The sequence below is a fragment of the Triticum dicoccoides genome, chromosome 2A, assembly GCF_002162155.2.
Source record: "Triticum dicoccoides isolate Atlit2015 ecotype Zavitan chromosome 2A, WEW_v2.0, whole genome shotgun sequence".
NCBI classification, from domain to species: Eukaryota; Viridiplantae; Streptophyta; class Magnoliopsida; order Poales; family Poaceae; genus Triticum; species Triticum dicoccoides.
Genome location: NC_041382.1, coordinates 751382423 through 751407702, shown reverse-complemented (window position 1 = coordinate 751407702; position 25280 = coordinate 751382423). Strand labels below are relative to the sequence as shown.

At 41.9% G+C, this 25280-nt stretch overlaps 2 protein-coding genes across 2 annotated transcripts in view; both read right to left on the bottom strand.

Annotated features, from left to right (window-relative positions):
• The window catches only part of LOC119352257 (geraniol 8-hydroxylase-like), a 45869-nt gene extending 32933 nt beyond the window's left edge, over positions 1 to 12936 (bottom strand). Inside the window, exon 1 of the mRNA XM_037618950.1 lies at positions 12023 to 12936. Within this exon, the coding sequence (XP_037474847.1) occupies positions 12023 to 12916 (894 nt within the window). The 5' untranslated portion in view covers positions 12917 to 12936. The remainder of the gene's footprint in view (positions 1 to 12022) is intronic.
• A 7646-nt stretch (positions 12937 to 20582) lies between these two features.
• LOC119352256 (geraniol 8-hydroxylase-like) lies at positions 20583 to 23296 on the bottom strand. The gene is made up of 2 exons (XM_037618949.1): positions 22403 to 23296; positions 20583 to 21217 (listed from the first exon to the last, which is right to left on the bottom strand). The coding sequence occupies exons 1-2, from the start codon at positions 23294 to 23296 to the stop codon at positions 20612 to 20614; spliced, it is 1500 nt and encodes a 499-aa protein (XP_037474846.1). The 3' UTR covers positions 20583 to 20611.
• Positions 23297 to 25280: the final 1984 nt, after the last annotated feature.

The following is a 25280-nucleotide window of genomic DNA, read 5'->3' as shown; positions in this document are numbered from 1 at the left end:
CAAAACTACATAGCTCAAAAGATATAAGCGAAGCACATAGAGTATTCTAACAAATTCCAAATCATGTATGGCTCTCTCAAAAGGTGTGTACAGCAAGGATGATTGTGGCAAACTAAAACATAAAGACTCAAATCATACAAGACGCTCCAAGCAAAACACATATCATGTGGTGAATAAAAATATAGCTCCAAGTAAAGTTACCGATAGAAGTAGACGAAAGAGGGGATGCCTTCCGGGGCATCCCCAAGATTTGGCTTTTAGGTGTCCTTAGATTATCTTGGGGATGCCATGGGCATACCCAAGCTTAGGATCTTGCCACTCCTTGTTCCATAATCCATCAAATCTTTACCCAAAACTTGAAAACTTCACAACACAAAACTCAAAGTAGAAAATCTCGTGAGCTCCGTTAGCGAAAGAAAACAAAAGACCACTTCAAGGTACTGTAATGAACTCATTATTTGTTTAAATTGGTGTTATACCTACTGTATTAAAATTTATCTATGGTTTATAAACTATTTTAATAGCCATAGATTCATCAAAATAAGCAAACAACACACGAAAAAAAGAATCTGTCAAAAACAGAACAGTTTGTAGTAATCTGTAGCTAGCGCAAGCTCTGGAACCCCAAAAATTCTAAAATAAATTGCTGGACGTGAGGAATTTATTTATTAATCATCTGAAAAAATAATTAACTAAATATCACTTTCCAAATAAAAATGGCAGCAGTTCTCGTGAGCGCTAAAGTTTCTGTTTTTTACAGCAAGTGTAACAAGACTTTCCCCAAGTCTTCCCAACGGTTCTACTTGGCACAAACACTAATTAAACACAAAAACACAACCAAAACATAGGCTAGATAAATTATTTATTACTAAACAGGAACAAAAAGCAAGCAATAAAAATAAAATTGGGTTGCCTCCCAACAAGCGCTATCGTTTAACGCCCCTAGCTAGGCATAACAAGCAAGGATAGATCTAGGTATTGCCATATTTGGTAGGCAATCCATAAGTGGATCTCATAATAGATTCATAAGGTAATTTATTTTATTTCTAGGAAAGTGTTCCATGCCTTTCCTTAACGAAAATTGGAATCTAATATTTCCTTCCTTCATATCAATAATTGCACCAATCGTTCTAAGGAAAGGTCTACCAAGAATAATAGGACATGAAGGATTGCAATCTATGTCAAGAACAATAAAATCTACGGGTGCATAATTCCTATTTTCAACAATAAGAACATCATTAATTCTTCCCATATGTTTCTTAGTAGTGGAATCCGCAAGGTGCAAGTTTAGAGAGCAATCATCAAAATCAAGGAAACCTAACAAATCACACAAAGTCTTTGGAATCGTGGAAACACTAGCACCCAAATCACATAAAGCATAGCATTCATGATCTTTAATTCTAATTTTAATAGTTGGTTCCCACTCATCATAAAGTTTTCTAGGGATAGAAACTTCCAATTCAAGTTTTTCTTCATAAGATTGCATCAAGGCATCAACGATATGTTTAGTAAACGCTTTATTTTGACTATAAGCATGAGAAGAATTTAGCACGGATTGCAACAAGGAAATACAATCAATCAAAGAGCAATTTTAATAGTTAAATTCCTTGAAATCCATAATAGTGGGTTTAGCAACATCTAGGGTTTAAATTTCTTCAATCCCACTTTTATCAATTTTAGCATCAAGATCAACAAATTCTGAATTCTTGGAACGCCTGCTAGGTAAAGGTGGATCATATTCAGTCCCATCATTATCAAGATTCATATTGCAAAACAAAGATGTAATAGGGGAGACATCAATAACTTTTAGGTCTTCATCTTTATTTTCGTAGGAACTAGAAGAACACGCTCTTATAAAGGCATCTTTCTTAGCACGCATCCTAGCGGTTCTTTCTTTGCACTCATCAATGGAAATTCTCATGGATTTGAGAGACTCATTGATATCATGCTTAGGTGGAATAGATCTAAGTTTCAAAGAATCAACATCAAGAGAAATTCTATCAACGTTCCTAGCCAACTCATCAATCTTAAGCAATTTTTCTTCAATCAAAGCATTAAAATTCTTTTGCGAAGTAATAAATTCTTTAATATTAGATACAAAATCAGAGGGCATCTTATTATAATTTCCATAAGAATTGTTGTAGGAATTACCATAATTATTAGAGGGATTACTAGGATAAGGCCTAGGATTAAAATTTCCTCTATATGCGTTGTTACCAAAATTGTTCCTACCAACAAAATTCACATCCATAGATTCATTATTATTCTCAATCAAAGTAGACAAGGGCATATCATTAGGATCAGAATAAACACTCTTATTAGCAAATAATTTCATAAGTTCATCCATCTTTCCACTCAAAACATTAATTTCTTCTATCGCATGCACCTTTTTATTAGTAGATCTTTCAGTATGCCATTGACAATAATTAACCATGATATTATCTAGAAGTTTAGTAGCTTCTCCTAAAGTGATTTCCATAAAGTGGCTCCCGCAGCCGAATCTAAAAGATTTCTAGAAGCAAAATTCAAGCCGGCATAAAAAATTTGTATAATCATCCACAAATTTAAAACCATGAGTAGGGCAATTACGTATCATTAGTTTCATCCTCTCCCAAGCTTGTGCAACATGTTCATGATCAAGTTTCTTAAAATTCATAATATCGTTTCTAAGATAGATGATCTTAGTGGGAGGAAAATACTTAGAGATAAAAGCATCTTTGCACTTATTCCATGAGTCAAGTACTATTTTTAGGCAAAGACGAAAACCAAGCTTTAGCACGATCTCTAAGCGAAAAAGGAAATAGCTTCAATTTAACAATATCATTATCCACATCTTTCTTCTATTGCATGTCACACAAATCAACGAAGCTATTTAGATGGGTAGCGGCATCTTCACTAGGAAGGCCGGAAAATGGATCTTTCATGACAAGATTCAGCAAAGCAGTATTAATTTCACAAGATTTAGCATCGGTAAGAGGAGCAATCGGAGTGCTAATAAAATCATTGTTGTTGGTATTGGCGAAGTCACACAATACAGTATTATCTTGAGCCATCGCGACAAGCAAGCAAACTAACACACAAGCAAACAAAAAACAAGCGGGCAAAAAGAGGCAAATAGAGAAAGAGAGGGAGGATAGAGAGAGAGAGGGCGAATAAAACAGAAAGGGTGAAGTGGGGGAGAGGAAAACGAGAGGCAAATGGCAAATAATGTAATGCGAGAGATAAGAGTATGTGATGGGTACTTGGTATGTTGACTTTTGCATAGACCTCCCCGGCAACGGCGCCAGAAATCCTTCTTGCTACCTCTTGAGCACTGCGTTGGTTTTCCCTGAAGAGGAAGGGATGATGCAGCAAAGTAGCGTAAGTATTTCCCTCAGTTTTTGAGAACCAAGGTATCAATCCAGTAGGAGGCTACGCGCGAGTCCCTCGTACCTACACAAAACAAATAAATCCTCGCAACCAACGCGAATAGGGGTTGTCAATCCCTACATGGCCACTTACGAGAGTGAGATCTGATAGATATGATAAGATAATATTTTTGATATTTTTGTGATAAAGATGCAAAGTAAAATAAAGGTAAAGTAAAAAAGCAAGGAAATAACTAAGTAGTAGGAGATTAATATGATAAAGATAGACCCAGGGGCCATAGTTTTCACTAGTGGCTTCTCTCGAGAGCATAAGTATTCTGCGGTGGGTGAACAAATTACTGTTGAGCAATTGACGGAATTGAGCATAGTTATGAGAATATCTAGGTATGATCATGTATATAGGCATCACGTCCGAGACAAGTAGACCGACTCCTGCCTGCATCTACTACTATTACTCCACTCATCGACCCCTATCCAGCATGCATCTAGAGTATTAAGTTAAAAACAGAGTAAGGCCTTAAGCAAGATGACATGATGTAGAGGGATAGACTCATGCAATATGAAGAAAACCCCATCTTGTTATCCTCGATGGCAACAATACAATACGTGCCTTGCTGCCCCTACTGTCACTGGGAAAGGACACCACAAGATTGAACCCAAAGCTAAGCACTTCTCCCATTGCAAGAAAGATCAATCTAGTAGGACAAACCAAACTGATAATTCGAAGAGACTTGCAAAGATAACCAATCATACATAAAATAATTCAGAGAAGATTCAAATATTATTCTTAGATAGACTTGATCATAAGCCCACAATTCATCGGTCTCAACAAACACACCGCAAAAAGAAGATTACATCGAATAGATCTCCACAAGAGAGGGGGAGAACATTATATTGAGATCAAAAAAGAAAGAAGAAGCCATCTAGCTACTAACTATGGACTCGTAGGTCTGAGGTAAACTACTCACACTTCATCGGAAGGGCTATGGTGTTGATGTAGAAGCCCTCCGTGATCGATGCCCCCTCCGGCGAAGCTCCGAAACAGGCCCCAAGATGGGATCTCGTGGATACAGAAAGTTGCGGCGGTGGAATTAGGTTTTGGCTCCGTATCTGATCGTTTGGGGGTACATAGGTATATATAGGAGGAAGGAGTACGTCGGTGGAGCAACAGGGGGCCCACGAGGGTGGAGGGCGCGCCCCCCTACCTCATGGCCTCCTCTTTTGTGTCTTGACATAGGTTCCAAGTCTCCTGGGTCTTGTTTGTTGAGAAAATCACGTTCCCGAAGGTTTCATTCCGTTTGGACTCCGTTTGATATTCCTTTTCTTCGAAACCCTAAAACAGGCAAAAACATCAATTCTGGGCTGGGCTTCCGGTTAATAGGTTAGTCCCAAAAATAGTATAAAAGTGGATAATAAAGCCCAATAATGTCCAAAACAGTAGATAATATAGCATGGAGCAATAAAAAATTATAGATACGTTGGAGACGTATCAGTGGTGTACAGGGATATGCAATGAACCAAGAGTGACATGTATGAAAGAATTATGAACGGTGGCTTTGCCACAAATACTATGTCAACTACATGATCATGCTAAGCAATATGACAATGATGAATGTGTCATGATAAATGGAATGGTGGAAAGTTGCATGGCAATATATCTCGGAATGGCTATGGAAATGCCATAATAGGTAGGTATGGTGGCTGTTTTGAGGAAGATATAAGGAGGTTTATGTGTGATAGAGCGTATCATATCACGAGGTTTGGATGCACTGGCGAAGTTTGCACCAACTCTCAATATGAGAAAGGGCAATGGACGGTACCGAAGAGGCTAGCAATGATGGAAGGTTAAGAGTGTGTATAATCCATGGACTCAACATTAGTCATAAAGAACTCACATACTTATTGCAAAAATCTACAAGTCATCAAAAACCAAGTACTACGCGCATGCTCCTAGGGGGATAGATTGGTATGAAAAGACCATCGCTCGTCCCCGACCGCCACTCATAAGGAAGACAATCAAATAACACCTCATGTTTCAAAGTTGTTACACAACGTTTACCATACGTGCATGCTACGGGACTTGCAAACTTCAACACAAGTATTCCTCAAATTCACAACTACTCAACTAGCACAACTTTGATATCACTATATCCATATCTCAAAACAATCATCAAGTATCAAACTTCTCTTAGTATTCAATGCACTCTATATGAAAGTTTTTATTATATCCCTCTTGGATGCCCATCATATTAGGACTAGTTTCATAACCAAAGCAAACTACCATGCTATTCTAAAGGACTCTCAAAATAATATAAGTGAAGCATGAGAGATCAATTATTTCTTCAAAATAAAACCACCACTGTGCTCTAAAAAGATATAAGTGAAGCACTAGAGCAAATGACAAACTACTCCGAAAGATATAAGTGAAGATCAGTGAGTAGTCGAATAATTATGCAACTATATGAAGACTCTCTAACATTTAATAATTTCAGATCTTGATATTTTATTCAAACAGCAAGCGAAGCAAAAGAAAATAAAATGACTCTCCAAGCAAAACACATATCATGTGGTGAATAAAAATATAGCTCCAAGTAAAGTTACCGATGAACGAAGACGAAAGAGGGGATGCCTTCTGGGGCATCCCCAAGCTTAGGCTTTTGGTTGTCCTCGAATATTACCTTGGGGTGCCTTGGGAATCCCCAAGCTTAGGCTCTTGCCACTCCTTATTCCATAGTCCATCGAATCTTTACCCAAAACTTGAAAACTTCACAACACAAAACTTAACAGAAAACTCGTAAGCTCCGTTAGTATAAGAAAGCAAATCACCATCATAAGGTACTGTAATGAACTCATTCTAAATTCATATTGGTGTAATATCTACTTTATTCCAACTTCTCTATGGTTCATACCCTCCGGTACTACTCATAGGTTCATCAAAATAAGCAAACAACACATAGAAAACAGAATCTGTCAAAAACAGAACAGTCTGTAGTAATCTGAATCAAACGTATACTTATGGAACTCATAAAATTCTCAAATGAATTGCTGGATGTGAGTAATTTATATATTAATCATCTGCAAAAGAATTAACTAAATAGCACTCTCCAATAAAAAATGGAAGCAATTCTCGTGAGCGCTAAAGTTTCTGTTTTTTACAGCATGATCGCAAAGACTTTCCCCAAGTCTTCCCAAAGGTTCTACTTGGCACAAACACTAATTAAAACATAAAACTACATATAAACATAGGCTAGATGAATTATTTGTTACTAAACAGGAGCAAAAAGTAAATAACAAGAACAGGATTGGGTTGCCTCCCAATAAGCGCTATCGTTTAATGCCCCTAGCTAGGCATGATGATTTCAATGATGCTCACATAAAGGATAAGAATTGAAACATAAAGAGAGCATCATGAAGAATATGACTAGCACATTTAAGTCTAACCCACTTCCTATGCATAGGGATTTTGTGAGCAAACAACTTATGGGAACAATAATCAACTAGCATAGGAAGGCAAAACAAGCATAACTTTAAAACTTTAAGCACATAGGGAGGGAACTTGATATTATTGCAATTCCTACAAGCATATATTCCTCCCTCATAATAATTTTCAATAGCATCATGAATGAATTCAAAAATATAACCAGCACCTAAAGCATTATTTTCATGATGCATAACCATAGAATTTTTATTACTCTCCTCATAAGCAAAATTCTTCTCATTCGGAATAGTGGGAGTATCATAAGAGACTCGAATACTATAAATTGTTTCCACATTAAAAGAGTAATGTTCAGAAAAGGGGTAATCATAATCATGACAAGTTTTATAAATATAATCACTACTTTTTATAGCATAAGTATCATCACAATAATCATCATAAGTAGGAGGGATGCTATCATCACTATAAATTTGCATATCAAAACTTGGGAGACTAAAAATATCATCTTCATTAAATGTAGCATCCCCAAGCTTGGGACAAACATTAATTGCAGCAAATATATTCTCAAAAACATCATCTTCATCAAACATAGCATCCCCAAGCTTGGGCCTTTTCATATCATAAGCATAATCACTCTCATCATTAATAGTATGGATAGCACCAATAGTATAGCAATTATCATATTCTTCCAAGCAAGTGCCAAAAAGATTTTCACGATCATAAGAAGTATCATTATCTTCCACAATTATATTTTCATGAGGCACAATAGTAATAGGAGCAGCATTATTTGGGAGAGATATCTTTTTACCTCTCTTCCTTTTTCTTTTCTTCTTCTTCACCACATCATATGTGGGTTCAATCCTCTTTTTGGAGCTCCTTATTAATGAGATTGGTTGAATAGGAGGCTGCTCCTCGTTACCTGATTCATCATAAGAAATAATAGGAGGATATTGGGAAGTCTCTTCCCTTTCATTAGTATTCTCTTCATCCTCTATTTGTTTTCTTTTCTTTACGTAATTAGCAATATAAGAATTTTCAATGCAATTCACCGCACAATACATATAAAGTTCCTCTAGATCAAAACCAAGAAGTTTATAACGGGCAAATTCTGGAAGATGCTTAGTTATACGTTTCATTTCTTCGTAACCCATAAGAAAACTGAGTTCACTATAATGTGCAAGGCAAATCAAGTCATCACAATTTTTGGACACGATTAGATCATGAAACAATTTGCATCGGATAGCTAAATGACCCTGTTCATTGCAAAGTCCACAAGTACGGCCAAGAAAATTTAAATTTTCAGCACAATCATCTAGCCTTTCTTGCAACAACTTAGTTTCTAAGTACTTATGCCTCTTGCAATATCTATCTTCCGTATTTGGTGTGTACTTACAAAGCCAATGCACTCCACAAAAATTGACATGTTTATAGGAGACATTTTCATCATAACTAGTGCAATCATCATTAGTACCATGGATATTTAAAGAGTTCATACTAACAACATTGCAATCATGCTCATCATTCAAAGATTTAGTGCCAAACATTTTAATGCATTCTTCTTCTAATACTTTGGCACAATTTTCCTTTCCATCATACTCACGAAAGATATTAAAAAGATGAAGCGTATGAGGCAAACTCAATTCCATATTTTTTTTGTAGTTTTTTTTTAACTAAACTAGTGAAACAAGAAACTAAAAGACTCGATTGCAAGATCTAAAGATATACCTTCAAGCACTAACCTCCCCGGCAACGGCGCCAGAAAAGAGCTTGATGTCTACTACACAACCTTCTTCTTGTAGACATTGTTGGGCCTCCAAGTGCAGAGGTTTGTAGGACAATAGCAAATTTCCCTCAAGTGGATGACATAAGGTTTATCAATCCGTAGGAGGCGTAGGATGAAGATGGTCTCTCTCAAGCAACCCTGCAACCAAATAACAAAGAGTCTCTTTTGTCCCCAACACACCCAATACAATGGTAAATTGTATAGGTGCACTAGTTCGGCGAAGAGATGGTGATACAAGTGGTATATGGATAGTAGATAATAGTTTTTGTAATCTGAAAATATAAAAACAGCAAGGTAACTAATGATAAAAGTGAGCGTAAATGGTATTGTAATGCATTGAAACAAGGCCTAGGGTTCATACTTTCGCTAGTGCAAGTTCCCTCAACAATAATAACATAATTGGACCACATAACTATCCCTCAACATGCAACAAACAGTCACTCCAAAGTCACCAATGGCGGAGAACAAACGCAGAAATTATGGTAGGGTACGAAACCACCTCAAAGTTATTCTTTCCAATCAATCCGTTGGGCTATTCCTATAAGTGTCACAAACAACCCTAGAGTTCGTACTAGAATAACACCTTAAGACACAAATCAACCAAAACCCTAATGTTACCTAGATACTCCAATGTCACCTCAAGTATCCGTGGGTATGATTATACGATATGCATCACACAATCTCATATTCATCTATTCAACCAACACATAGAACCTCAAAGACTGCCCCAAAGTTTCTACCGGAGAATCACGACGAAAATGTGTGCCAACCCCTATGCATAGGTTCATGGGCGGAACCCACAAGTTGATCACCAAAACATACATCAAGTGAATCACGTGATATCACATTGTCACCACAGATACGCATGGCAAGACATACATCAAGTGTTCTCAAATCTTTAAAGACTCAATTCGATAAGATAACTTCAAAGGGGAAACTGAATCCATTACAAGAGAGTAGAAGGGGGAGAAAACATCATAAGATCCAACTATAATAGCAAAGCTCGCGATACATCAAGATCATACCACCTCAAGAACACGAGAGAGAGAGAGAGAGAGAGAGAGAGAGAGAGAGAGAGAGAGATCAAACACATAGCTACTGATACATACCCTCAGCCCCGAGGGAGAACTACTCCCTCCTCATCATGGAGAGCACCAGGATGATGAAGATGGCCATCGGAGAGGGATTCCCCCTCCGGCAGGGTGCCGGAATGGGTCTAGATTGGTTTTCGGATGCTACAGAGGCTTCTGGCGGCGGAACTCCCGATCTATTGTGCTCTCCGATAGTTTTAGGGTATTTGGATATATATATATATATATATAGGCGGAAGAAATACATCAGGGGAGCCACGAGGGTGGAGGGCGCGCCCCCTGCCTCGTGGCTTCCTCGTTGATCGCCTGACGTGCACTCCAAGTCTCTTGTATTACTTTCTTTCCAAAAATAGCTTTTCCGAAGGTTTCATTCCGTTTGGACTCCGTTTGATATTTCTTTTCTGCGAAACACTGAAACAAGGGAAAACAGAAACTGGCACTGGGCTCTGAGTTAATAGGTTAGTCCCAAAAATCATATAAAATAGCATATAAATGCATATAAAACATCCAAGGTTGATAATATAATAGTGTGGAACAATCAAAAATTATAGATACGTTGGAGACGTATCAGGTATGCTTGTCACCACGGATCTTGGTGATCCTACAATCGAGCAAGACAATATGGACATTTGGGTCCTTGTTGATACGCCTCCAATTCTACCTCTGTGTGAGTTTAGCTTCTCAAGCATAGTTATTAGCTAATTTATATTGTTTATTTCAAAATAGTTGACATCTTATTTCCATTGACAGCTTATTTTCATTCTTCAAAGAATGTGCGGGAGATGGTAGACAAAACCCGCTACACCGATGGCTCCGAATTAACTTACAAGGAGAAAAATCATCTGGTCGGATTTTGTACTAACATTGAGAATTACAATATCTACAATCAAACTCCTCAACATTATGGTCAATACATGCCACTAGTGCATGTGTTGAACTACGGTAACTACCATGAAGATACCCTGGTAAGATTTTTTACTATTATGACATCTGTGCATCTTTTGCATACTTCTAAAACTAGTACATCATTGCTAACTATAAAGTTATTAATATGTTTTTCAACAGATAAGCCCAGAGAGTTGTGTGCCTCATTTGATGTATCAGAAAGGTAGCCTTAATGTTTTGAACATACAGCCAGGTCATCCTACGAATCTCAACTGTCCATACCAGATTTCTAAAAGGAATGGAGACATGCAAATCAAAGGATGGAAAAAATGTATGGACAGTCGTAAGGAGGTTCTTGGAAGCAAAAGGAAGTGAAGCGCAAGAATTAGAGACATGATGATCTACATTCTCCATAATGGAGAGTTAGGGTCTATATTGTTTTATGCTATTTTACCTTAAAGAGGGTATTTAGGTCCTACCTAATACTGATGATCATGTGCTAAGAACAATTAAGTAGGGTTGGTTCGATGACTATGAGGATGATGATCGTATGACTTGTTATTAATAACGAGTAAAAGTTGTATGATGATGATCAGTAGACTTGTTATTATATATAATGATGCATGATGCGAGTATGAAGAGTTATTATATATCAGCGGGTGAAATGAACATGGATTGGATTGAAGTGAAGGCAACATGCATGTGGTGCATGTCGAAAGTAGTACAATCCAAACTTGATCAAGTTAGGATTAGTATTACTTTCGCATGCGCCACATGTTGCCTCACTTCAATCTAAGTCATGTTTAAAAATAGCAGTAGCAGTAGCACGGAGATAAGAAAGGACACATTTGTCTATTAGCTACCTATACCAACCTAAATTAACCCCCAAAACCCCTAAACCATCTCCTTTCAAAAAAAACAGACTCTGAAATGCTGACGCGTGGAAGCTTGTTGGTCTCGGTTGGTGCTACCAACCGGGACCAAAGGCCCTCGTGCCTGGGCTCGCCGGAGTGGCCACGTGGAGGCCCATCTGTCCCGGTTAGTATAAGAACCGGGACTAAAGATCTAGGGCATTAGTAACGACCCTTTAGTCCCGGTTCTCCAACCGGGACAGATGGGCCTTATGGACCGGGACAAATGACCCTTTTTTTACTAGTGTTTGTCGTCCAAACAGATGTATATAGCACTGAAATACATTTAAATTCATCCATTTAAGCGACAAGTAATATGGTAGTATATACTATCAAACTCTTATGTTTATTTCTTGATAAAAAAATGAATGTGAAATTTGTGGATATTAGGTATCTCGATGCCAACATTTTAAAATATAAATCTCAATCTCCAAGGCTGGCCATGTGCTTTGATCCCGGCAGACTCAGTCGGCAACGCTGACCATTCATGTGCGTGCGGAATTTTGAAGTATATCTTGTGTGTCCTCTCAGACAGAAATTGTGGTTACCGTGAAAAGTGATCGTAGCGTCTGGCGATCCAGCAGGTCCTTGCCGTCCTCACGCGCCGCCACGTCGAGCAGCGCGTCGACGAAGTCGTTCTTCCTCGGCTGGCCGGCGTCGCGGCAGCGCAGCCTCCCGTCCACCTCGGCGTCGAACACCGCGTGCAGCCGCGCGAGCAGCCGCGCCAGCCGCCGGCGCGTGCCCTGCAGGTCGGCCGGCGCGAGCAGCGGGAAGAAGTCCGACACGTTGGGGCTCCCCACGGCCTGCATGATGGCCGTCACCACCTGCTGGAACCCCTCGGAGCGGCCGCGGTCGTCGAGGCTCGTCAGGTCGGCGGAGAAGATGGTGCAGGAGAGGAGGTTCAGGCTCGTCGTGAAGGCCACGCGGCCGACGTTCACCGGGGCGCCCTCGCGCGCCAGCCGCGCGACGTGGTCGACGAGATCCCGTACCTTTTCGCTCCGCAGGTGGCGCAGCGCGTCGAGCCGGTGCGGGGCGAACAGCTCCGTGGCCATCATCTTGCGCAGCGCGCGCCACCGCGGCGCAGGGGGCAGCCAAGCCACGGAGCCCGCCGCGTGCTCGCCGGTGGCGTCGGGCACGGACCTGGCGGCGAACGCGGAGTCGTGCCGCTGCAGGAACTCCCGCGCCATGGCGGGGCAGGAGACGACCACCGTGGTGACCGCGCCGAGGCGCAGGGACATGAGCGGGCCGTGGGCCTTGGCCAGGCGGGCAAGGGAGCGGTGCGGCTTATCGCCGAGGAGGTGGAGGCTGCCGATGAGCGGAAGCGGGTGGGGGCCCGGCGGGAGACCGGAGCGCGCCCGTGCGAGGAGGTTGAGGAGATAGACGGAGAGGAAAGAGGCGACGAGCCATGCTAGCCACGGCACAAGCACAGCCACCGGCGCCATTGCTAAGATGCTTCCTCTCTTTTAAATCGGCGCACGGAGCAGGTGTCTCTAGTGAAACTGCTAGTCACTCGCACAACGCTATTTATATAGTGCATATAGAGAACTGTTTGGGGAACCGGGAATAAAGACCAAATCTAAAGTTGTGTGACCAAATCCATATCCGTCGTGTCACCAACATCACGCGTGACATATTGACATGCATGGCACATGGCACGATTGCCTTGTGCAAAGGTACGTAGGCTCCTTTTCCATGACAGCGAACCCGGCTTGCTCTGCTCTGTTCCGTCGGTGTGGTCAAAGGCCACCTTACTGGGTGGTAGTATTTGTTTGGTCTTGTGAACTCGATCAATCTTTTTTTTAAGGACTGTCTATTTAGCATCCGTCTGAAATTTAATTAAGCTTCAGTCGAATTTTTGTATGTCCATGTACCTGCCGCGTTGTGTGTCTTTTCTTCATGATCCATTGTCACGCTTGGGCCTTATCCGTACGGACGTTCACCGGGTGGCCAAACAAATTCGACCGGCCAGACTAGACCAGCTACAAAAACAAAAAAAAACATAAACGAGGGGCAGGGGGAAGCCTACATGCTCAACATCTGAGAAACACTTGAACCAATGGGGCCAAAAAAAAGCCTGCAAGCCTGTTCATAATTTCCAGAGTCAAAGGGGCAAAAAGACCAAAAAAGACATCTACATTTACGTACTTCTCACAAAAGCACAAGGTAAAAACAGCTCTAAAAAACACAAGGTCAAAAGAGATCTCACTGCAAGAACAGCAGAATAGAAATCACACTGTAACAAAAAAAAGTAGAAATTACACTGCAAGTTAATATAAATTACAGTGAACAGGAATAGAAATTACACTGTAAGTTCAGTGTGTTAAAACTGAAACTACTGTATATACAGAATTACATTGAACCAGAATAGAAATTACAGTGAAGGAGAATAGAAATTACACTGTAAGTTGTATGAGCTAACACTGACACTACTGTATATATATAACTACAGTAAACAAGAATAGAAATTACAGTGAACGAGAATAGAAATTACACTGTAAGTTCAACGAGTTAACACTGAAACTATTGTATACATGTAATTACATTAAACCACAGTCGAAAATACAGTGAACCAGGAATGGAAATTACAGTTAACACTGGAACACATACCGAAAAATGCATCATGGTTATTTTGAAAAAAGTGCATCTGCTAACACATACTAAAACACAAATTCAAAGCTTGATTTGAAATGACTAAGCAAACGAATCAGGAAATTCTGCACAGAGGAAGACATGCTATGCTATAGATCAGTAGCATCCTACCGAAACCAGTTGATCGAAACCCACTAAGCATCAGTAGCATCCTACCCAAACAAGCAGATCCAAGCAAAAACAGAAATCAACTGATGGGCAGGGAACAAACCAGCCACAGCAATCCACAGAGGAGAAATTCATCGACACATAGATAAATTAGGACAGAAATCAAACTCAAAAACCAGATACATGGCAAGTGGGACGGCACAAAAAGTGAAGCAATTGACACTGAGCCAAAAGTAGAAAATACACAGTACAATAGACAATGAATGATGTAGATGAGTACAGTAAATTGGGCAACCTTCAGCCAAAAGTACAACTAAAAAATGACTGGAAATCATGAATCTCTATCCTGTAAATTTGAAGTAATAAAAACAGAAGTGCTTACATCTGCAAAGAAATCAGTAACTAGAACTTATCCACGCTGTTGAACTCCCTGAAAAACATATCATTAGCATACTTTATCCTTAAGTTGGGTATGTCAGCGCTTGAAAAGTGGTTAGTAACTTGAGTCCTTGTGGTCCACACTTCCATAAACTTGAATGTAAAGACGCCATAATCGTGCCTGATTTCACATGAATAAAGGTAGAAAAACAGAAAAAAAAGGTACCAACAATGTAAATTGAGAACAGTATTTAAAAGGAAATCAGGTCAGCCATACTAAAAACCAAATTACATATTGGTCTTGTTGGGAACAGCTAGGTAGACTACGTCAAATTTTTCGAAATCGATTTGTTTCCTCGTCATGGGAGTAACAAAAGCATCCCAACATCCTATGAAGTTTATAACTCTTTGAATAAAATAAAAAAAATACTAGAGCAAATCTTAAAAGATAACATAGTGCCTTCAAAAAGGAGACTAATGTAGAAACAAATTGATTAGCAATGTACTCCCTCCGGAAAGAAATATAACAGCGTTTAGGTCACTACTTTTAGTGATCTAAACGCTAGTGATCTAAACGCTCTTATATTTCTTTACGGAGGAAGTACTTGCGGATCATGAATCTGCAAGTGAAATTAAGAATGCTCATCAAAAGCTGAATCAATGAAAGAAGGGTCTTTCCTTCAAAGAAGCGATGAAAGAAAACCCATTCTTTCAAATGGTTAAAGGAAAGTCTAGCTACAAAAAGGAAGAATAATAAAAGAATAATATGAAGAAAAATGTATATAGAGGAAATAAGAAATAAAAAGAAAGGGCAACGACAAACACCAAAAAAGAAGGCAGAAATTAAAGTACTTATAGTTGGTCCTCCACATTGGAAATGCACCGTTGGCACCTTCAAAAGCATTTCAGATGAGTTCAGGACTGGAATTATTCAAGACGATCTCCTTTAAAAGAGCAAAGAAAAACCACAGTAGGAAACGACCAGGAAGTTGCCTAGATGTCCATTAGGGCACAAAGTACCAAGTGACCGATATGAACAATAGGCCGTATCACATCTCACTGCTTCAAAGCTAAGAAAAAAGACAAGAGAGTATGAGTACAAATGATAAAAAATTACACTGTATATTAGATAGGAAGTTGGCAAAGTTTCAGACACAAAGATAGATTCAGTATATATTGACAGTGTGACTAGATGCAACACAACCCAACAAAGACACTGTGATGACAGTCTAATTACACTGTAATTTTTACTGAAATTACACTGTAATTGCACTAACGGCAAATACAGTAAATATCCTAGTATCTAAATAACAGTAAAAATATCACTGTAATTACCACTGAAAATTACATTGTAACAACACTGTAAATAGTGAAATTGCAGTAATTACAACAAAATAGCACAGTGATTTTCAGTGTAATTACCCTAAAAATTACACTGTGATTACTCTAAAATTACATTGTAACAATATAACTAAATTGTGATTACTCTATAATTTTAGAGGAAATTATACTGTAAATAAAATAAAATTACAGTTATGAAGTGCTGTAACTTAGATGCAATACCACCCAAACAGAAAGATAAATAAATAAATGGTTATAAATGAATGCAAATACCAGCCAACAAAGACAAACCGCAAAGAAAAAGATTCTAAAATGCTTGTAGACCAAAAAAAATACTTTAATTGCAATGAAAATTTCATTCTGATCTAGTGTACTTACACTAAACATACAGTAACAATAGCACTGTAATTAACCTGAAATTACAGTGTAATTTGTAATTGCAGTGATTGTAAACTAACAATCCCAGAAGTTACAGTCACTCTGATTACCCCTGGAAATTACACTGTAACAACACTGTAATCACAGTGTCACTACACTACAATTTCAGAGGAAACTATATTGTAATTAAATGAAATTATAGTTATGAAGTTGTTGTAACTTAGATGCAATTACTACCGAAAACCACATGCCAAATAGAGAAAAAACAGCAGAATTAGACGCTCAGGCCAGTGATAGAAAATCAACAGGGGAATCAAATCCACAGCTACATCCATGCACCTATCGCTACAACTGCAACGAAATCGCCAGGAAAAATCCTCCGCTACGAGGACACATACACCTATATGTACATCAAACACCAGGGGAATCGAAACAAGCTACTAGACCTAGAAGAAATCCAATGGGGAAAAGAAGAAGACAAGGACAAACAACCGAAACCACAAGGTACTGGAGCAGAAATCTAGCTGAAGAAGATGAGGAGGAGATCAGAATCGCCGTACACAACGAAGAAATCGCAGGAATCGCCACACACACACACCTACATGAGGAAGGGGGACAAAGAGAGAGCCAGGGAATGCGGTAACGGGCTGGCCCGGAAACAAAGTGTGCCCGATAACGCACAGAAAAGAAAATCTCCACGAAAAGGATAGCTCCAGTGCGGATCTCGGCATGAGATCCAACGGCCAAAATATGAATGAAGACTAACTGTAAATCATTCGACTGAAAATTAGCAAAACCGGTAAAATAGCCTAAAATTACACTAAGAATTGCACTGTAATTTCACTTGTAACATAAAGTAAAAACTCTAAAATTCACTGTGATCACACTTGTAAGAAAATAGTAAAAACTAAGATTTACAGAGTAAATTCAGTGATACGAAAGGACACTCTGGAGCAAACACACATTTACACAAAGTTCACTACAAACAACCAACTCATACGCCCTGGAACAATAGAGAAAATTCCACTACTAGCACCACTAAAATATACAAAAAGAATCATGAGTACTGCATGGAATTAGAACTAAAACGCCAAACTAAGGTTATATCTTACTACACTATATATTCACTCGATTACATTAAAAAATTGTAGAGAGATTACTTTGAAATTACAACAAAATATTACAGCTAAAGAAGTAATTACAGCAAGAATACTCTGTAATTACATCAAAGATTACACTAGCAATGAAATCCCCTATAGCAGATGAATCCCCTAATATTTTTGCCCTAATACAAACGGCCATATATAGTAGATGAATCCCCTATAGCACATTACTCACTCCTGAAGCCTAATCCAAGCGCACGAACAGGACATATCACATACAACTAAAGGCCGCAGGAGCTATCACATTCAACTACCTAAAACAACAGATTGGAGCGCCCTAACGATACACACATCAACAACAACAACCTAAACAAAAATCGATCTGAACTCAAACGATCTGAGGAGCAAGCCAACACATCGAAAATCCAGAAAGGAAAGAAGGGGAGGGGGAGATTGGGAGGGGCTGAGCGCGAGGGGAGCGGGAGGTACACCACACCTCAAGGCGGGAGATGCAGCAGACCTCAGCAGGCAGATGCGGCGGCGAGGGGATCTACAACACCGCCATGACACTATCTCCCTCTATCGGTTGCGTTGCGTGCTAGGAATGAGAAAGGGGGAGGGGAAAAGGGAGACAAAAAGAAAAAATAAAGAGGACCGACGGTTCGGCCAGCGAGGGAATAGAAACGGGTCTCCCTCGAAATTAGCGCCCCGATAAGACAACGCAGAGAACTGAAGCGAGGAAAAAACAAATTAGCATGAATCCCAGAACAGAGATCGGGCGGCTAGAAAAATGAATGAAGCTGAATTGTTTTCATCCAGCTGAAAAATAGCAATTCCGCTTTTTTAACATCAGTATAGACACAAGCGTTTATATACACACGTATACACTCATCCCTATGAACGCACACACGCACACTTTATCCAATGAGCACCTTCGAAAGACTAAACTGGCATATCATCTTGAGATTTACGAAGTCACCGTAGGCGCCTTGTCGTCGACGGGAACGTCTCCTCCCACTGAATGTGCATCGCCAGAAATCCTGGAATAAATGCGAGCACTAGGATTTGAACCCTGGTGGGCTGGGGATACCACTGTCTCTTTAACCATCCAACAATAGATTGGTTCGCGTGAACTCGATCAATCCGTAGGTGCGCGACTGCGGTAGTGCGGTGCATGGCCAAATCATAATTTGCGTTATCGTCGGCCGGTTCAACCACTCGGTGCGGTGCAGTACTATGTTAGGGCACCTGCAAAACATCGGTATATGTCCAACCGAGCACATTTGTTCATTTTTACAATTCAGCGGGACCTGTATCGGTTTGCAATACTGTCCGGAGTCAAATTCTCGTATTTTGGAGAAAAGCATAAGAGTTTTGTCGGAGTGCGGACATGCACTTGACCAATCCCATGCATGTCCCTCTCTTCTCTCTCCTCCCAACTGCACATGCGTGATCCCCCTCTTCTTTCTCCTTCCAACCGGACACTAAACCACAAATATCCTACCACATGCATGGTCACCACCGTGAGGGTTGCCGCCGCCTCCCATGGCGGGCACATCGCGCCATGTTTGCATTGCCCGACGTCCATGCCGTGTTCACCTTCGGTTCGGTGCACCAACGGAGGGGTTGCACGTCCGCCACTGTGTTTGGACACCAGACGGACTGCACCGCCTCTGGTGAAGCAGCGCTACCACACCTCGCGGCAGATCCATGCGCCATTTGGACAAACGCAATGAATTCCCGACGAAAGGAGTATGTGCACTGTAGTCGGGTGGCCTCCTCCCGGGAGTGGCGGAGCGCAAATCAGACGGTCATCTCCTCCTCAGGGCCGCGTGGGATGAGCTCACAGTTGACGGATTTGGAGGTGTAGGACTCGGATCTGCTGTCCGTCATGCCGGAGATCGCCAGACCGAAGCTTGGGGGTGAAGTGGAGTAGAGTGGAGGGGTAGGGAGTGGAGTCGCTAGGGTTTGGTCCAGGGAGCAGATGTGGACGATTATATATGGGGTCGGGTGGGCCAGTGTGGACCGGTTCAGACGTGGCGGACGCGCCTGGTCACGCCCGGGCCTCCCCATTTTTATCTCATATTTGGGCTGGATAAGAGGGGTACCGGTCATCCCAGGTGTTTGAAGCCGGTTTGAGCTGCCGTCTGGATCGGAGTTTTATGCCGGTCACTGACTGGGTCATCCGCCCGGGCGTATGATGGGGGGTTTGGGGCGCCCAGCTGTAGATGCTCTAACACACCTGACTCGGCGGTTCTCAGAGCAGAATTTTTTTTTAGAATTTTAGCCGGTTCAATTGCAGAACGCCTGTGCCGTTATTTGCATGGCTAGGCATTCATTTATGTTTTAGCAATCACTTGGACTAGTGTGGTTCTCCCTCGTTACCCTAAGTGACTGCCATGAGGAGTGAAAGGGGCTGGACAACCAACCGTATAATTCGAATTCACAGCAAATGATCCTAGGTAGACACCATTCTCATCCCGGCATACAGCTGCAATCACACCCCTATTACCGTTCCTGGCAACTGCCCATCCACATTAAGTTTATGAACTTTGGAATGTGTAGAAGATTTCAATGTGAAATATTTTGGCTGTAAATATTTCCGAACGTTGGAGAGGATACTTCTCATGGTGTCGAATTATGAACAATGAAATTTTAGAATCTTTGAATGGTGTAGATATTCCTATATGAAAATATACATAGCTTATTTCCTTTTTCTGAGAACAATCACTATTGTTCCAACACAATACTTAAGGTGTAAAGGTGACATTGCCAAATTAATCTAATCAATTTTCTTCTCTTTAAGGCTCTCAATACCATATCATCAAATGACCATCCATCACCATTTCCATCGCACGTGAATGAAGTGTTGTATTTTTTTCATTGACACATTGAATTTTTTGCAACATGGTGTTACACAAACCTCAAAAGTTAATTTGGATGTCTAGGATGGCATGGATGAATATCTTTGTATGATCAACATCTTAGTAACACAACATATGTCCTCACAAAAATAAAACAACATATCATTCATCTTATGCAGTGCGAGAAAGTCAAGTTTTCTAGAATACTTATTTAATTATCACATAAATAATGACATAAATTCCATGGTTGATACATTTGAATTACTACATATTGAAAACATCTAAGGCAATCTTACTAGGATACATTTTTATGAATTCAAACCGGTGTTGGTACAATACAAAGAGGCACAACCTTCGTTAGTGATAGGCCAAACTTTTCTTCCATATCAATTCCATCCCTTTCAAGCTCAACAGGGAGACTCCATTTAAACTGGTTTAACAACGAAGCGAGGATCAAATGCACCGTTCTAATAGCCAATGGCATTCCAGGGCAGATCCGACGTCCAGCACCAAATGGAAGGAGCTCAAAATCAGCACCCCTAAAGTCAATTCTTGAACCCAAGAACCTCTCTGGCATAAACTTCTCAGGCTCAGACCATACATCTTTGTCTCGACCTATCGCCCATACGTTTATGAACACACGTGAATCTTTAGGTATTGTGTAACCTGCTATTTCCACTGTCCTCTCAGGTTTCCGTGGCAACAAGAGTGGACCGGGAGGATGAAGTCGAAAAGTCTCTTTTATGACAGCTTGGAGATAGGGCAACCGAACAATATCATCTTCTTCAATGTTTCTTTTGAAGCCAATAACTTCTGCAAGCTCGTTGCAAGCGCTGGACATTGATGATGGGTTTTGGAGCAGCTCTGTCATTGCCCATTCCACTGTGCTAGAGCTTGTGTCACTACCAGCAGAGAACAAATCCTATAACATGAAAATATAATGTCACGTTTATAGTCTCGTAAATATAGCTATTTATATACACTAAACAATCACCACACAGAGTATAATTGATTATTTGCTATAGAAGAACTTAAATTTTCTTTGAACTACACACAGCGGTACTGTTTGGATGAACTATATACGAACAATTCGTTGATTTGCGACATAAGATTTGATAATCATTTCATTGCAGTATAGTAGAAGCCGCTGTTCCTGACCCAATTTCCCATTTTTTCACACGTTGGATGAAGTGCAGTGATATAGAGGGTTATGGTGGAATTGTTGGAAATGCGATAAAATATAACAAGGCTGGTTTTAAACAAAGGAAGAACATTGGAATTTAAGTTTTAGATGATTCAATTCTTGTAGAGGAAAATCCCACTGGTGCTCTTTGTAACACATGAGTAACCTGCCACGATTCCTGTAAAATTTTATGTTTGACTATTCTATTCGAATTTTAGCACATAAACATGAGTATCCAAATGTTACTTTTGATGTATCGTTGTTAATGGTTACTGTAGCATCACTAGAGTGGATATTAGTACATAACTAAGTGTGCAAAAATCCACATCAATATTTGATTAAGTGCGCAGGTGCATGGGTGTGCACAGTAAAATCATCTAAATTTTTTTGTCATTGAAGATATTCGAATGTGTGATGTGCGTGCAAAAAATCATGATGTTCGGACATTCGAGGAGGCTGTGGCAAAAAAATCAATGTCAAAGAAAGTTTGGAAAAGTCCACTATTTGGGCCTAATTTTGTCTTTTTTTCCTAAGAGCTCCCCGAATATCTAAACACCACGAAAGTTAGCATGCTCCTTGCGCACTCGAGCATCTTTGATGCCAAAAAATATTCTGAACTTTTTCTAATTTTTCAATTTACTATTCATTGGATGTAAATGAGCCTGGGCTTTGACGTGAATTACCGAAACTTTTATATTTATTTCTTGATAAAAACCAAATTTGAATATGAATTTTGTGGGATTGTAAACATCTCGATGCCACCCGCAAAATAGAAACATATCTCGATGCCAGCATTTTAAAATATAAATCTAAATCGCCAAGGCTGGCCATGTGCATTGATCTCGGCTGGTTTGGCAAGGCTATGTCGTGGAATTTTGAAGTGCAGTATTATCTTTTGTCCTTGCAAACAGAAATTGTGGTTACCGTGAAAAGTGATCGTAGCGTCTGGCGGTCCAGCAGGTCCTTCCCATCCTCACGCGCCGCCACATCGAGCAGCACGTCGAGGAAGTCGTTCTTCCTGGGCTGGCCGGCGTCGCGGCCGCGCAGCCTCTGGTCCACCTCGGCGTCGAACACCACATGCAGCCGCGCGAGCAGCCGCGCCAGCCGCCGGTGCGTGCCCTGCAGGTCGGCCGGCGCGAGCAGCGGGAAGAAGTCCGATACGTTGGGGCTCCCCACGGCCTGCATGGTGGCCGTCACCACCTGCTGGAACTCCTCGGACCGGCTGCCGTCGTCGAGGCTCGTCAGGTCGGCGGAGAAGATGGTGCGGGAGAGGAGGTTCAGGCTCGTCGTGAAGGCCACGCGGCCGACGTTCACCGGCGCGCCCTCGCGTGCCAGCCGCGCGACATGGTCCACGAGTTCCCGCACCTTCTCGCTCCGGAGGTGGCGCAGCGCGTCGAGCCGGTGCGGGGCGAACAGCTCCGTGGCCATCATCTTGCGCAGCGCGCGCCACCGCGGCGCGGGGGGTAGCCAGGCCACGGAGCCCGCCGCGTGCTCGCCGGTGGCGTCGGGCACCGACCGGGCGGCGAACGCGGAGTCGTGCCGCTGCAGGAACTCCCGGGCCATGGCGGGGGAGGAGACGACCACCGTGGTGACCGCGCCGAGGCGCAGGGACATGAGCGGGCCGTGGGTCTTGGCCAGGCCGGCAAGGGAGCGGTGCGGCTTGTCACCGAGAAGGTGGAGGCTGCCGATGAGCGGCAGCGGGCGGGGGCCCGGCGGGAGGCCGGAACGCGCGCGAGAGAGGAGGTTGAGGAGGTAGACGGAGAGGAAAGAGACGACGAGCCATGCTAGCCACGGCACAAGCACTGCCACGGGCGCCATTGCTTTGCTTCCTTCAATTTGTGCAGTTCAGCGCACGACAGGAGTCTGGAATGAAACAGCTGATCACTCACACAACGCTATTTATAATACAGTAGAGATCTTTGGACATCACGCATGATGAAATATTGCACCTGCACATGATATGATATTACGGAGGGTTCGTGGAATTGTGCTGAAATTCGCCGCCAGCATAAAGTTGGGCAGTTGGTGCATTCGACGCCGTCCGTGCCGAGTACAAGTGCAACTGCATGCATGCATGCCGCCGCTTAATTAGTTTGACTATTCGGGCGTCCACACGTACTACGTACCTAACGCCTGCTCAGGTGCAGGTGCAAGCCGCCGCTCCTGGGCTTGAATATGTGAGACGCTAGTCACGCAAAGTCTTTTCAGCCTTTTTCCTCGTTCTCTTTTCTGTTGGTATAATACACGTGAAAATTACACCCGCCTCTTTGAGGTTCCTGGACTAGAGCCGATCGGAATGCTTCAGAATTTCAGCCGGATTCTGCTTTTTTTGAAGGAAAACATCATTGTTGTATTACCCAACGATATCCAAAGGAAAAAAGCTTGCCTTCAGCTGATGGATCGCATGTAGGCGTCCGACGCCTCGTCCATGTGACACGTGTCCTGTAGGGCTCAGCTAGCATGATTTATTATGCTTTTGCTACCGAGCCCTTGTTGCAGTTTTCCCACCGCAACAATTTGTATGTTGTAGGATCTGGATCTAGATCCTCGAGCGCAGTTGCCTTCCGCGTTCCTTCCAAGCTCCCGTTCTTCTTCTAATTTGTGCAACACCATTTATGTTGCAAAAGTCTTTCCGCAACATCATCCATGTTGCAAAAAAGTAAAGACATAAAAAAACTGTAACACTTGAATGTTTCTGCAACATGAACTCTATTGCAAAGAGGGTTCTGCAACACTGACTTTGTTGCAATAATGACGGCGGGGTTAACCGTTGGTTTGGACCAGATCTAACGGCTGCTGAGTGGGCGGATCTTTTCAGATTATCCGTCGATGGACGCGTAGCACTGTTCAAACGGATTTTTTTGCGGGTTATTCAAAGCGGTCGTTCCATCATCATGAGGCTCCACGAGCCAAACATGCCTACCTAATAAGTCTAAAGACAGAAAATCACAACCTTCAAAATCTATAGCTTGAGCATTATTTTAGAGCATCCACAAATGCACTTAAATGTCCGCGGACGGGTCCGGACGGCCCTTCATATTTGCCACCGGGCAGCCACACTAATCAGACGCAAACCCTCAAATCCATGCATGTGGATCATATAGCACAAAATTTATCATGATTCTACAGTTCAACAAAGCAACAATAAAATCATAGTTCAACAATCCGGACATGGCAAATGAAATTGAAGCTTGTGGATTACACCCAAGAAGTTGTTGGAGATCTCAATTAATAATCTCCATAAGAAGTTGTCATGGTGAAATCACGGCAGATGCCATGGGATGGCTAAAAGTGGAGGGCTGCATGTGGACGTCGGAGGCGAGGTCAGCGTGCGCAAGTGTGAGACACAATATGTACCCAAGTTCGAGGCCCTCTGCCGAAATTGGATGATATGCACAAGGGCTACAATGGTGCTCCTGGAGCTGTTTGGCGGAGGAGGAAGAAGAAGCTAGATCTCCATTCTTGCCTCTCATGTCTGTGTGTGTGTGTGTGTGTCTCTTGAACTAAGAGTCAACGCCCTGCATGAAGGGCACCTGGGGGATCTTATAGGCGGGCTCCTAGGGTTACAAAAGCTAAAGTTACATGGGCGCGGGCCTTGGTGTCATCGTCTAAAGCCGACAGTGGGGCCCGCTGGGTGCCCGGGTCTTGCCTGCTGTGTGTTACTGTTGCACGTCTCGCCCTGTGTCATGGAGAGGTTTGACGTCGTGGGGCTACAGTGGTGAGCAGTGCTGATGGTTGCCCCGGCCGGCTGACATGGCCGCACCTGTAGCCACGCTCTCCCGTCGTGGGAGAGGGACGAGGG

What these genes read in the sequence shown, in the direction of transcription:
- LOC119352256 (XM_037618949.1), bottom strand. Translation starts at nt 23,296, where the DNA reads ATGGCGCCCGTGGCAGTGCTTGTGCCGTGGCTAGCATGGCTCGTCGTC. An exon ending in CGCTACGATCACTTTTCACG is followed by an intron (nt 21,218 to 22,402) that starts GTAACCACAATT and finishes TTCATGTTATAG; the next exon opens with GATTTGTTCTCTGCTGGTAG.